The sequence below is a fragment of the Chiloscyllium plagiosum genome, chromosome 2, assembly GCF_004010195.1.
Source record: "Chiloscyllium plagiosum isolate BGI_BamShark_2017 chromosome 2, ASM401019v2, whole genome shotgun sequence".
NCBI classification, from domain to species: domain Eukaryota; kingdom Metazoa; phylum Chordata; class Chondrichthyes; order Orectolobiformes; family Hemiscylliidae; genus Chiloscyllium; species Chiloscyllium plagiosum.
Genome location: NC_057711.1, coordinates 73597529 through 73610881, shown reverse-complemented (window position 1 = coordinate 73610881; position 13353 = coordinate 73597529). Strand labels below are relative to the sequence as shown.

General features: G+C 37.9%; 1 protein-coding gene across 1 annotated transcript in view; it reads right to left on the bottom strand.

Moving 5' to 3' along the window:
• Window positions 1-13353, bottom strand: part of tmc1 (transmembrane channel-like 1) — an 88001-nt gene that overhangs the window by 12067 nt on the left and 62581 nt on the right. The window contains exons 10-13 of the mRNA XM_043704985.1: window positions 8869-9013; window positions 5932-6126; window positions 171-350; window positions 7-63 (exon numbers count right to left, since the gene is read on the bottom strand). Coding sequence (XP_043560920.1) covers window positions 7-63; window positions 171-350; window positions 5932-6126; window positions 8869-9013 — 577 coding nt within the window. The remainder of the gene's footprint in view (window positions 1-6; window positions 64-170; window positions 351-5931; window positions 6127-8868; window positions 9014-13353) is intronic.

The window sequence follows — 13353 nt, the reverse complement described above, 5'->3', positions numbered from 1 at the left end:
TCCATTATAAAGATTCTTCTCCCAGATAGTAATATTGTATTTAACAATCTTTTCCTCTTCAAGCTGAAATAAAATAAAATAAATAATGTAAAGAGATACAATTTTTTTCAGCCTAAAACGTTAATTGGTATGTAAAGTCATATAATGATAAACTATTGCATTACTCTTGCCTTAAGGTTAATTTCATCCAATAATGCGATAATAAATGTGTAAAGGTTACCAAGAAACAAAGCAAAAATGCGGCCCAATTGCCACTGGAGTGCAATTCGTGGATGGTAGTTCTCTAAAGGACTAATGATGTCGAATAACATCGGACAAAACATGCCCAGCAATGACATGACCATATTTACCTAAATTAAGAAAGCAGATACGATTAATCTCATCACACAAATCTTAACAACATGAAAAATATATAAAAGAAGCAGCATGACATTTCAATCTTTGTGAAGGCACATGTCAGGCACAAACATCAAGAAACACAAAATAAATCTTGTTCAAAGTAATTTTTAAGTGCAACTAACTTTACTGAGTTACCATATCAATGTACAAGTATTTGCCAGTTGTTTTCTCATTTGAAAACTTCTATTACGTGCACATAAATCTTAATACCTTATTTTTATTGCATCTATAAATTCAGTAAATATAATAACCAGAACAATGCTTCCCCCAGGGTGATGGAGTGTGAAAATTCCCAAAAGGTATACAGGTCCTCCATTAATGATAAGGATATGAGAGTGTAAATTTTCTGTTGTACACAATGTTGGAAAACTCTGCTGGAACTGTATGGCCACCCATCAGATAAGTGCACTATTGATCCTGGTCAATTTATTGTAAATCCCAGTTACAACTTTCACTGGCACATTGAGGTACTTGTGTTACAACAGGGTTAGCCACTTCAGATGGGAAGAGGGAACTATAATGTAGCCTGGCTACAAGATCTAGTAGATAGGCTAAATGCTTGAACTAGGAGATGAAATTAAGTTGGAATCACTTTGTCTTACTTATCGCCAATTTAAAATTTAAAATATAAATTCCCCTACAGTCCCATAACAACCATAGATTGGAGAAAGATATTTCATTATTAACACTCTGAGTTCATGTCGTACACATGAAAGGAAATGTATTATATGACATCAGTTGAAACTCAAAGGGTGAGAAGGGAAAGATATAAAAGAGACCTAAGGGGCAACTTTTTCACACAGAGGGTGGTACGTGTATGGAATGAGCTGCCAGAGGATGTGGTGAAGGCTGGCATAATTACAACATTTAGGAGGCATTTGGATGGGTATATGAATAGGAAGGGTTTGGAGGGATATGGGCCGGGTGCTGGCAGGTGGGACTAGATTGGGTTGGGATATCTGGTCAGCATGGACAGGTTGGACCGAAGGGTCTGTTTCCATGCTGTACATCTCTATGACTCTATGACTTTATGAGCAGAAATATTATACACTGATTTGTGAGTTGTGGGAATTCCTCAGAGTAGTAGATAACAATGGAGCATGTCTTGCCTGAGTTTCTTTCTCACCTATCACAGATCAGCCTAGAGTAAAGCCTTCCCTAACTTTTCCTGATGATAAGAAGTGACATGCTTGAACTGCAGTAGCGGATCATTCATGGATTCCTTGGATGTATCTGTCTACATCAACAAAGGGAAAATTAAATCTGAAGACAATATCTGCAAATAGGAGAGAACAATTTTGACTTTGTGTGACAGGGCAAACAGTTCAATCACAGATCAACTTCTGATCATACATTATACTTCAGTGGAGATGAAATAAGAGGTGTATAACAGGTCTGATACCTCACATTTCATACAGTCACACAAGGTCAAACTGAACCCAATAAGTATGACGTGGAGGTGCTGGTGTGGACAGGTGTGGACAAAGTTAAAAATCACACAACATCAGGTTGTGGTCCAACACGTTTATTTTGAAGTACAAGCTTTCGGAGCACTGGTCCTTCATCAGGTAGCTAGTGGGGCACCTAATGGGGATCCTGCGCTATTAGCTACCTGACAAAGGAGCAGCGCTCCAAAAGCTTGTACTTCCACATAAATCCATTGGACCACAACCTGGTGTCGTGTGATTTTTAACTTTGTCCAATAAGTTTGAATATTGATAATCTCAATAACAACAGATTTAAAGAATAAACATCAGTTTTGTAGTATGTAATTAAAAATAAATGTTCTTAAAAGTAGTTATCCTGTTGAAATTATTCAGTATTAGCCTGGCATAAAGATGCACATTATCAATTCTATAGCTAACAGTTGTGTTTGATTGAACCTTCATGATCTGTCAATACAATCCAAATTTTACTTGTATTAAGACAGTTTGACTAGTATACATCAAAATTCAAGGATACACAATTAGAGATTCCAAACTCTAGTGCCAAACAATTCCAGCAACTATTCCATGTACTTGTCAATTATTAGTGAGCTCTTCACCAACTCATATGAAAGGAATCAATCTGAAACTGGTTCAGTCAAATATATTTAAAAAAGGAAATACTTAAGATCTTACCCAGTTCAGATTATTCAGGTTCAAATAATCTGCATTTTTAAAGAAAAATATGCTGTGAAATATGGTTTACTGATAATTATCTGATCTGTTCTTGTACTATATTGTTATTCCTCTGTATATCCACAGCATTAGATCAGCAATTGGCTTAGCAATGTGCCTCCACAACTTGTTTCAGGTTCCCTAAAATACAAGTTTAAACTTTTTTCATATTGTTACTTATGTTCTTGTGACCTGTGCAACAATCCAGCAGCTCCCAGTTCAATCAATGTCATAAATTATAATTCTGCATTTTATTCATTTCCCTTTGCAAGTATCTTTCCAAACTCTGACCCATTTATTTCTGTTTTTTACTTTCTCCATCTGTTATAGATCTGTATAATCTTCCATCTCATAAAAGATCCAGGTGAAAGATCAAAGCTTTGGTCAAAAGAAAATGGGAGATATATCTGCTGCAGGACATCGGTTAGACCACGTTTAGAATATTGCATGCAATTCTAGTCTTCTTTCTGTCAGAAAGATGTTGTGAAACATGAAAGGATTCATAAAATGTTTACAAGGATGTTGCCAAGGTTGGAGGATTTGAGCTATAGGGAGAGGCTGAATAGGCTGGGGCTGTTTTCCCTGGAGCATTGGAGGCTGAGAGGTTACCTTATCGAGATTTACAAAATCATGAGGGGCATGGATAGGATAAAAAGACAAGGATTTTTCCCTGGGGCGGGGGAGTCCAGAACTAAAGGGTGAGCGGGGAAAGATACAAAAAGGACATAAGTGGCAACATTTTCACACAGAGGATGGTGCATGTATGGAATGAGCTGCCAGAGCATTTAAAAGGCATCTGGATGGGTATATGAATAGGAAGGGTGAAGAGGGATATGGGCCAAGTGCTGGCAGATGGGACTAGATTAGGTTAGGATATCTGGTCGACATGGACACGTTGAACCAAAGAGTCTGTTTCCATGCTGTACATCTCTATGACTATGATTTTAAGACTAGAATTTTGGACTTAGTTTGCAACTATCAGTTTTACCCTAATACAGGTAAAGTCACCATAGTCCTCTCCTTAAAGAGAGAGCATCAGCGGTGGTTTAACCTGAGGGTCACCAAGTCTAGGGCACGGGGAGATGTTGAGAAGGAGAGCCCTTCATATCAACCTCAGCCGGTACAGGAATTGAACTCATGCTGTTGAAATCACTCTGTATTGCAAACCAGCCATCCAAGCTAACCAACATATAGCTTTACCCTATATTCCTTGAGAAAATTTGGAAGGCAGATAATGCTGCTACACTAGTTAAGGTGCAGCAATGCAAATTTTATGTTTATGTTAGGACAATATCATGGGTGTGATACCCATAAGTAATCCTGTTCTGAAGAAGAGTGGGAGTTGGCCGATAATAGAATGCAAATACTGAAACTTACTGCTCACTGTAATTCAACTTATATTTCTTACGCGATGCCTCTTATGGCAGCAGTGGTGGATGCTCCGTGTTTGAAGATGTGGGTGAGAGTTTAAAGAGTATTGTCCTAATGCAACAAAATTTCAGTTCTGTCGACCCATTTACTATTGCTTTCCAGGGCCATCATAAAGGATGTGACTGTTGGCCCAAAGAAGCATCAATGATGGTAGTAAAGTTCCTTCATGGACGGTTTTGTAGTTGTGTTCTGCTCCTTAATCTGGTCCACAATATATATATTGGCCTATGCCTTCAAAGGCTAAGATGCTCTGTTCTTCAATGTGTTTCTGACTTTTTGATATCTATTAACAGCTCTTCTAATGTAGTTTCAATTAATATTAATATTTCATTCTATTAATATTTCACTCCTCATACTAGTGTGTTCCCTTCTGGCAGAGAATTAACAGAATTACAAGTAGCAGTCAATCTCGAAAGCTAGGCTCACCCAACATCGTTGTAAGAGATCCCCATTGCAAGAGAACTCAATAAACAGAGTGTATCATCCCAGAAGATTATTGATTTATAGATCCATGCAGCTGCATTTCAGGAGGTTTCTATATATAATGTGATATGAACAGAAATTTTTAGAGCAGTCAGTTGATCTAGAAGTCATCTTGGACAGAAAGATCTTATGAAGAATTGTGGTCTGCATAAGCTGCATTTACTTGTCTTTTCATGATACTTCTCATTACGTTTTGCAGCTGTGCACTAGGTTTTAGCAATTTGTGAACATAGACTCTGAATCCCTTTCTTCAACACTGTTCTTAGTATTTCACTATTAAGAAATTGTTTAGATCATGGATCGAGAATGAAAAATGCCATATTTCTCAATGCAACATAGTCTGCCATAATTTTCAATACTCAGTTAGTCTATGTTTTTTTCTAACTCCTTGCTCAAATCTACACAATCTATTATATCTTCAATTTAGTTTAAACTCTGTTTGTAGTTATATCTATCTATGCTTTATCCATGTGTTCATTAGTTATGGTAAAAGCTGAGGCTCTGGATGCATTCATGTAATACATTACTTATCATACCCCACAGAGAAGAAAGATTTCAACCCTATTCTGGGTTGCCTGGTGGTGCTGTGTTACAGACCACTCAGGGAGTGCAAGTTGCTGTGGCAACATACACTTTTGCATGCATTTTGTAGTTCAAGGCTATGTGTAGTTATTGCAGCGGCTCCAAATTTCTTTTCAGCACATGGATGATTGAATGTTTTTTTTCCCTGTCTCCTCCCTCCAAATAAACTGTTAGCCCTTGTCTCAAGGTTCAAATAATCTACATTTTTAAAGAAAAATATGCTGCTAAATATGGTTTTACTGATAACTATCTGATCTGTTCTTGTACTATATTGTCATTTCTCTGTATATCTACAACATTAGGTCAGCAATTAGCTTAACAATGTGCCTCCAGACTCATTCCATGTTTTCTTTGATGATCGTTTGATCAAGTACTTCAGAAAATATGCTAATGAATATTAGCATTTGAATTTGTCATCTAAATAAGAAGGAAATCCTCTGATTTTGTTTTATATAGGTTAGCAGAATAGTATTTATTGTTTTAGTTATTAATGAATTTAAGCCAGTGACGCATTACAGATAAATAGGAGTAAAGCATCTAAAGTGAAATGTAAATCTCCATAGTCCCAGACAGAGAGACAACTGATGGTGAGTTTAAACTGGGGGTAAGATTAACACACTTAATACACTTCAGGTAAGATTAAGAGTGACCTAAGCCAGTATGGAAATTGATCCCTGACTGGACTGCTGACTTGCAATGTAGAGAGAGGCATTTAAAATAGAATTGGGCAGAATTTAGGTTTCTATAAATCATATGGCTCAATTTAGATCAGAATGTCAAATAATTAAACTCCATGCTTCAAAGTACAGTAGAATTATACAACTGTTCCACGTGTCAACCTGCTCCCAGAGTTGTGAAAAATACTTTGTGCACTAACTTCATTTCTTTCCCACCATCCATAGTCATCCAGTCCCTCCTGTGCAAATTTTTGAGATCTTCTGACAACGAAGAAAATAAGATAGCCACTTCCAGCAAGAGTGAGGAGTACCAAGAAGTTGGCAAGAACACGTAAGAATCTGGTTAAATGGATATTTCCTTCCTTCCGGTTCTCTTGTTCTTCAAGTATAGATTCCTGTATGCAAATTAATTTTCAAAGCAACTTGTAAATGTTTAATGAAGAATTCATCTGCAGGACAAACAACTTATGGCATGTGAATCTTAAATGAATGTGTTACTTTAGTTACACATAAGCTCAATGATCCATCAGAGTGATACAATGTTAATAATCTAGGCATGCTATTTTTAGGGTCTGTGCTTTATTAAAATATTACTCAGCATATGGATCAGCACGGTGTCCCCAAACATCATATATAACACAAAAAATTACTTAGCAGCACTTAGATCATGGTTATTCAGTGATTTTTCATTATTTTGTATTAGTAATAACAATGGATGAAACATTTACGAAATAACTTTGTTCATTAGTTGTGAAAGGAGGTAGAAATAGAGAAGCAAAGGTAAAATCACCATGGTATTACCATGGTCTTATCAGACTATAGGGCTGTTTTCTCATTGGAGAGCGATGACTGGTGGTGGTTTTACCTGAGGGTCACCATGCCTTAGAGTGGGGAGAGGTTGAGAAGGAGAATCCTTCATTGTAACCCCAGCCAGTGTAGGAACTGAGCTCACACTGTTGGCATCACTCCGCTTTGTGAACTAAGTGTTCAGACAAACCAAGCTAACCAATCCCCAAATAGACAAAGCATAACCTGCTCTTGCAATTACTTAAATTCAGACCTTTACATCAAATGTTACTAGCAAAATATACTGATCTTAAACATATATTATAACAGAAACCTGAGAACACCTTGGTTCCCTGGCCCATGTGTAACACAGTTCTGGGTTTTGACATTTTAAATTACTTTAGCTTCAACAGCTTTTGGTGGGAGAGATTTCCAGATTTCCATTGCTACCTTAATGATTAATTGATATTATTCTTCAACTGCCAATTTCTAATTTTATGGCAATGTGAAATTATTCTGGACCTTTCAATAAGAAGAAATAATTTAAACTGCCCTCTCAAATACTTTAATCACCCCATTAATATTCAATACTAATGGGAATACAAGCCTTACCTGTCCCCAGCATCAAACAAGAATTGAAAAACATTGAATTCTGTATACTCATTCATACAGAAAATTGAAATATAATAGCATTAGATTATATGCAACAAAACATTTACTTATATATTCTAACTGTATTCTATGGTACCTAAATATAGAAAATGTTTTGGTCAATAGGTGAAATCAGCTGCAAATAGAAGTTCCACAGAATCTGTCCCAGATTTCTTTTTATCTCTACTATTTGTAAGTGTTAGGACGGCACACTTAGAAATATTAGGAGATAAACAGGTCATCATTGCAACTGTTTTCCTATTACTCAATGATCTTTTGGAAACATTCACGGCCATGCTGATCTTGGCTATCTAAAATAGTGTTTGATCCTTTGCACATGGTAATGGGGATTCCAATGCCTTTCTTTAAACTTCACAGCAAAATGAGTTTGCCCTGAATGAAGCAGGCATTCAATCTGCTATACACAGGGTTACTCATGTGAACACTGAGGAGCAAGAGCTCCTCTCCCAATTCTAAAGCACTCCTAATGGTCATTGATATCTGAAATTGCCCCCGATTCCTGTTATCCTCACCTGTCTAGCTTACCTAAAGTTCATGCCCACGAAGCAGTCTGAAATCTATTGAAATGATTTCTATTGCCATCTACATTGCTTGCATTCTATACTGGTGCACATGCAAGCCTGCCTAGAAAATCTCGACCCATAAAATTTTCTAACACTAAAAGACTTCTAAATAAAGTAAATGTTCAAGGTGCAGAAAAGGTAGTTTTCAATGTAAATATATTTACAATAACATAAATCTCATCAGGAATCATGAAACCAACAGGGTTAGGGACTACCCCACAATCTGAATACACTTAACCCTATACCCGCATCACCTACCAATGTGCCGTGCCACTCACCCACCGAACCAGCTACTCGCTCAATTACCTTCCTACTCACTGCCATCACTAGTTTCTCGCTCAGCCATTCACTCATTCATCTACTTATCCATTCACCCTTCCATTCACTAGTCCATAATCATCCATGAAAAGACTGCCAGAAACTGGAAGCTAGTGCTGTAAAATGGTGGTGTATTTTCTGCATTGATCACCTTCACAAGTTTCTGAAAGGATAGCTGTACTGGGGGAGTTCATCTGGAATCTGTATCAGATGTGTGACCTTTTTCAACATACCCAAACAAATGCACCATTTTCTACCTGTCAGCTTCAGATGCAGCAATGCTGATGCTGACTGGAAGATTTAGGCCAGTGTCTCGAAAGCAAATTGAGGTTTGGATATATTTATGCTTTTTTTATGAGGAAGGACTTAAAAGTAGAATGGACTTTGATAGAGTCAAATAATAAAGGGGTCAGTTAGGTTTGAAGTTTTGCCCATTACTTAAATCATGGGAAGCCATTTCTGGAGTGTCTTTCAAGATTTCACTTGTGGATAGTTACTTTATTCAAGCAGACAATGGAGTAGAATGGGTAGAATCTATGATAACAAACTACATGATAAGCTCTTGGACTTTATATTCCAAAGGACCTTTCTTCTGCCACACTTATGCTGTTGTATTAACTGACTCATGGGCAATTAATGTGTCATTTAATGCACCAAATTATAGACATACTTCAATAACCATTGAGATGGATCATTTCAAACGTCTGTTGTAATTTGAAATCTGATGTAATATGCTAAGCACTGAAATGCATCAGTTGATTTCTTTATAAAAATGACAAATCGAAAGGATTTCAGTACCTTAAAACTGGTAGTGATTGAAGCAAATTTATTGTCTGCAGTTTCTGCATTGCCAATCAAGTAGTCCCAGCTTGTGAACATCTTCCAACTGAAATTAAAACTTGTGTCATCTCCGCCACCTTCTTCATTTGCATTGCTTGCCATTCTGAGGAGCAGATGGAAGTGTTACATTGTTATCTTATTAGGTGTTGTAGTTATTGTCATGTTCAAGAAAACAAAGAAATACGCATTAGGTGATGCAACACTGTCAAGCCACAATGAACTGTTAGATACTTGGGGTTCATTTGAACTACAGGATGAAAGTAAGAAGGCTACCCTGCCTCCATTAACATTAATCCATTGTATATGTGGTGCACCAATGCAGAGATTAGCAAACACGCAGAAGCAATAAACCCTCCTGCATGTAGACATGCAATGATATATGAAATTTCAAATATCTCATCAAAGAATCACTTCCTTTATTGGTCAGTGCACTGATTTTAGAAGTTGGCAGGTCATGTTGCAGCTGTGCAGGACATTGTTAAGGCCACTTTTGGAAAATTGCATTTAATTCTGGTCTCCTTGCCAAAGGAAAAATGTTGTTAAATTTGAAAGGGTAAAAAAAAATGTAATGTTGTTGCCAAGGTTAGAGGGTTTGAGCTATAAGGAAAGGCTGAATAGGTGGGATTTTTCCCTGGAGCTGAGGGGTGACCTTATAAGGTTTATAAAATCATGAGGGGCATAGGTAGGGTGAACAGTCAAGGTCTTTTCCCTAGGATAGGGGAGTTCAAAACAAGGAGGCATAGGTTTATGGTGAGAGGAGAAAGACTTAAAAGAGATCTAAGGAGCAACTTTTTCATGCAGAAGGTGGTGCGTGTATGGAATGAGCTCTCAGAGGAGGTGATGGAGGCTGGTACAATTCCATTTAAAAGGCATTTGGATGGGTACATGAATAAAAAAGGTTTGGAAGGATATGGGCCAAATGCTGGCAAATGGGACTAAACTAAGTTATGATAGCTGGTTGGCATGGATGGGTTGGACCAAAAGGTCTGTTTCTGGGCTGTACATCTCTATCTATAACTATCTATGACTCTAAACTGTAACCAAGGTATGACATCTGCTGCATTTTCCTGAATATCGACAACACTGCCAGTGACAAAGGTGACCCTAAATTTTACTGTGCACCCATAAAGCAGTGATCTAGAGATTTAGAGATGCAGCAGCCATTTTTTGGATACTATTAGGCCCACTAAGTCCCCAGTACAAGGGGTGGGAGAAATGCACACAAATTTCCAGCGAAAGCCTGCCACCGCCATATTGAGAATGCAGGTTGCATTGGTGGATTCCACACAGGCAACACTCAATGTCAAGGACAAGTTATTTGAATCATGGTCCTGCACTTTTGCATGACCAGTTCTGGATTTTTGAATGTCCCAGTACTTCACTTGTACAGCACAGCTTGGAACTGAACAGCAGGAAGGCTGTTTCCTAGTGTTACTTCAAGAATCATGCAGTTCGTTGTTGTTCTAAAGTTTTTTTCTGGGTACTGCTTAAACTTGTTTTACTACTCTGAATATTTCTGTATGTTGCAGGGAAAGTTTTTGATGGATTTGTAAAGTTGTTGCCATCTCTTGAGGAAGGAAATTTGTTCCCATCTCCTGAGGAAGGAAATTTCTTATGAATTCTTTATATTATTTATTAATAACTATCGATTGCACCAGTTCTGATTCATAAGTGGAAATGTCAAACTAAGTTCACCATATTTAGAATACTTTCAGCAGCCAGAAATATTTTCAATTCTGGGATTCTGTGAGAAGCAAAAGTGACATTTGATTCAATAGAAACACTCAAAAGGGAATTGGACTGTTTCATGAAAAGGAATAATTTATGGGGTCAAGGCAGAAGGTGAGAGAAGGACACTCTGTGAGTTGCTCATTCAGGCAGGTGGTTCAGATACAATGGGCGTAATAGCCATTTTCTGCACTGTAACAATTTTCTCGATTCTGTTATTTTACACATGTGTAATCAGGCTGCCACTGCAAGATGACTTCTAGATCAATTTTCTGGAATAATTAGCATATCACCTCCCATTCTGTCATCCAATTAACACTGACAGGAGGGTTGAGGTGCAGGAATTTTCAGCCCTCTCAATAGCTGCACAATCAGTGTGCTGCTCAAGTGAAAGCCTCAAAGGAGTGTGGAACGCAATGTCTGTGAGGAAAGACTCTGTGTTCTGACAGTCATTTCTATATCCCAAGCACTGTCTCAGAGCGTAATCCCCAAGATTTGCTATTGCGAAGGCAGGTCTCTGCTGTGTATGCTCTCAAACTTACCATCTGTACCACTCAGTCAGAGCATATTTCATTTTTATCCCACTCTGGTTTCCCATTGTCTCGCCAGCTTCTCTGAGTAGCTAAGGCTCTGACACAATAAAAGTTGCGTCACCCTAAGAAACCTGCTTCCAAATGCTAATTTAATAAGTTTAATTGACTTCATACCACTGCGAGACAGTTAGCCATCATTACATAGATGCTGCCTCCAGAAGAAAATCAAAAAAACAACACACTCTTGTCTGATTTTTTTTCACTGTGCACAACCTCCAAGCCTCTCTCCAAATGCCTGGTAATATTACCTCTCATTCCCAGCTACTCTACATCCATCCTATTAAATTCTTTCACAATTTGAAAGACCTCTAGTCTTCTCTTTTCTTGAAAAACTAGTGACTTTCTGTCCAGTTTTTCTGGAGCTATGTTTCCATATGCTGTACAACTAAAATCAAGAAAGTAAATCCGTTGACTCACTCCCACAAAAAAGCTGCTTTGAACTTAACCAGTAAAAGGCACAAAGGGGAGTTGTGTTCAACAGACTCTCACCAGTGCAGCTCCAAACTTTTTTTCAGGGGAGCTAAAGAAAAGAGAGGTTGGTTCCAGAAATGTAGTGGAATGCAGTGTCTACAATGTATGAAATTAGCATTAACGTGGAGGTTATGCCACAGTGTTTCTGAATTATGTAGGAGAAAGTGAGGACAGCAGATGCTGGAGATCAGATCAAGAATGTGGTGCTGAAAAAGCACAGCCGGTGAGGCAGCATCCAAGGAGCAGAAGAATCGACATTTCGAGCATAAGCCCTTCATCAGGAATTAGGCTTGTGGCCCAAGAGGGCAGAGAGATGTTTCTGCATTACGCCAGTCGGATGCTAACCGCTTAAGGGACATTATTTATACCTCGTAAAGTGATTAATTCGGCACTGATGAATTTATTGCATTGAGCTACACATTGGATTATGGCAAAGTTTTGAGTCAATCTAATTCTTTTGTGTCAATAGAATCAGGATACGATTGTTGCTAATAAAGGTAGCTCTACACCTGCTGTTGATTCACTCAGAATAATTTACTCAATTGTCAGAAAATGATGGGTAAGATGGAATCAGTCTCAGCTTCAATTGTCAGCTTGAACTGACCTAATCTGACCCACATTGTTTGAATTTCAATACCACCATTACCATCACAGTTGGAGCTCAGAAGAGAAAAATAAAGCTCAGCTCATTTTCTTTTCCCCTGTCAGTTGTTGCTTCAATATTTTAAATTAAATATTAAACATAGAATTCTATTGTTTGTCATGACATATTGCATTCGCAAACTCATCAGTCTTGGGTTGATTTATGTTTTTGGTCCAACTGATGTCTGACAAAAAACTGTACTATTTATATGCTGCACTGTTCATTTCTGATACACATATTATATTGGAGTTGTTCCAATGTACTGATTTTACAACTTGTTCGAGGTAAAACTTATTGCTGTCTGGGGAGTTGGAAACAATTTGCACAATGTGTTGAATTATGTGGGGGATGCCACATCAAATTTCTGATATCAGGATATACTATCCTTGATGGACCGAAGCGTCTCCCTGTGCTGTATGACTCTATGATTCAATTTGGGCAGTAGAGAGGAATTGGGACAGTGATGTTGACAGCAGAAAGACAATTTTAATGGATTAACATGGCATTACACTCATTAACATGGAATCTTTCATAATTAAATGATATTTTTGAATTTAAATGTGGGGATCATGGGCTGTGGAGGGGAGGTGAGTTAGTTCATGAGGGGAAGAGAAGACTCTGGAGCTGCCTGTCACAACCCACTAGTTCACTTTGAAGAAAGGTAAGCAGGCTGTGAATCATCATGGAAAAGGACAAGGTTAATGGGAGACCTCAGGTCACTGTAGATAGGAAAAGGGTCACTGCTATTTACTATTACAATGAAACCTTCCCCAAATCTACGCAGCTTTGGAAAATTAAAACCAATGCATCAACTGTCCCAATAGCCACTTCTTTTAAGATCCTCAGGTGAAGTCCATCGGGGCCTATGGATTTGTGAGCCCATAGTTCCAACAATTTGCTCACTACCCCATCCCTGGTAATTGTCATTTTATTGTATTCCTCTCTCCATCCCATGTCCTGATTTAGAGCTATTTTTAGGTTGTTCCTTATATTCTTTACAATGAAAAT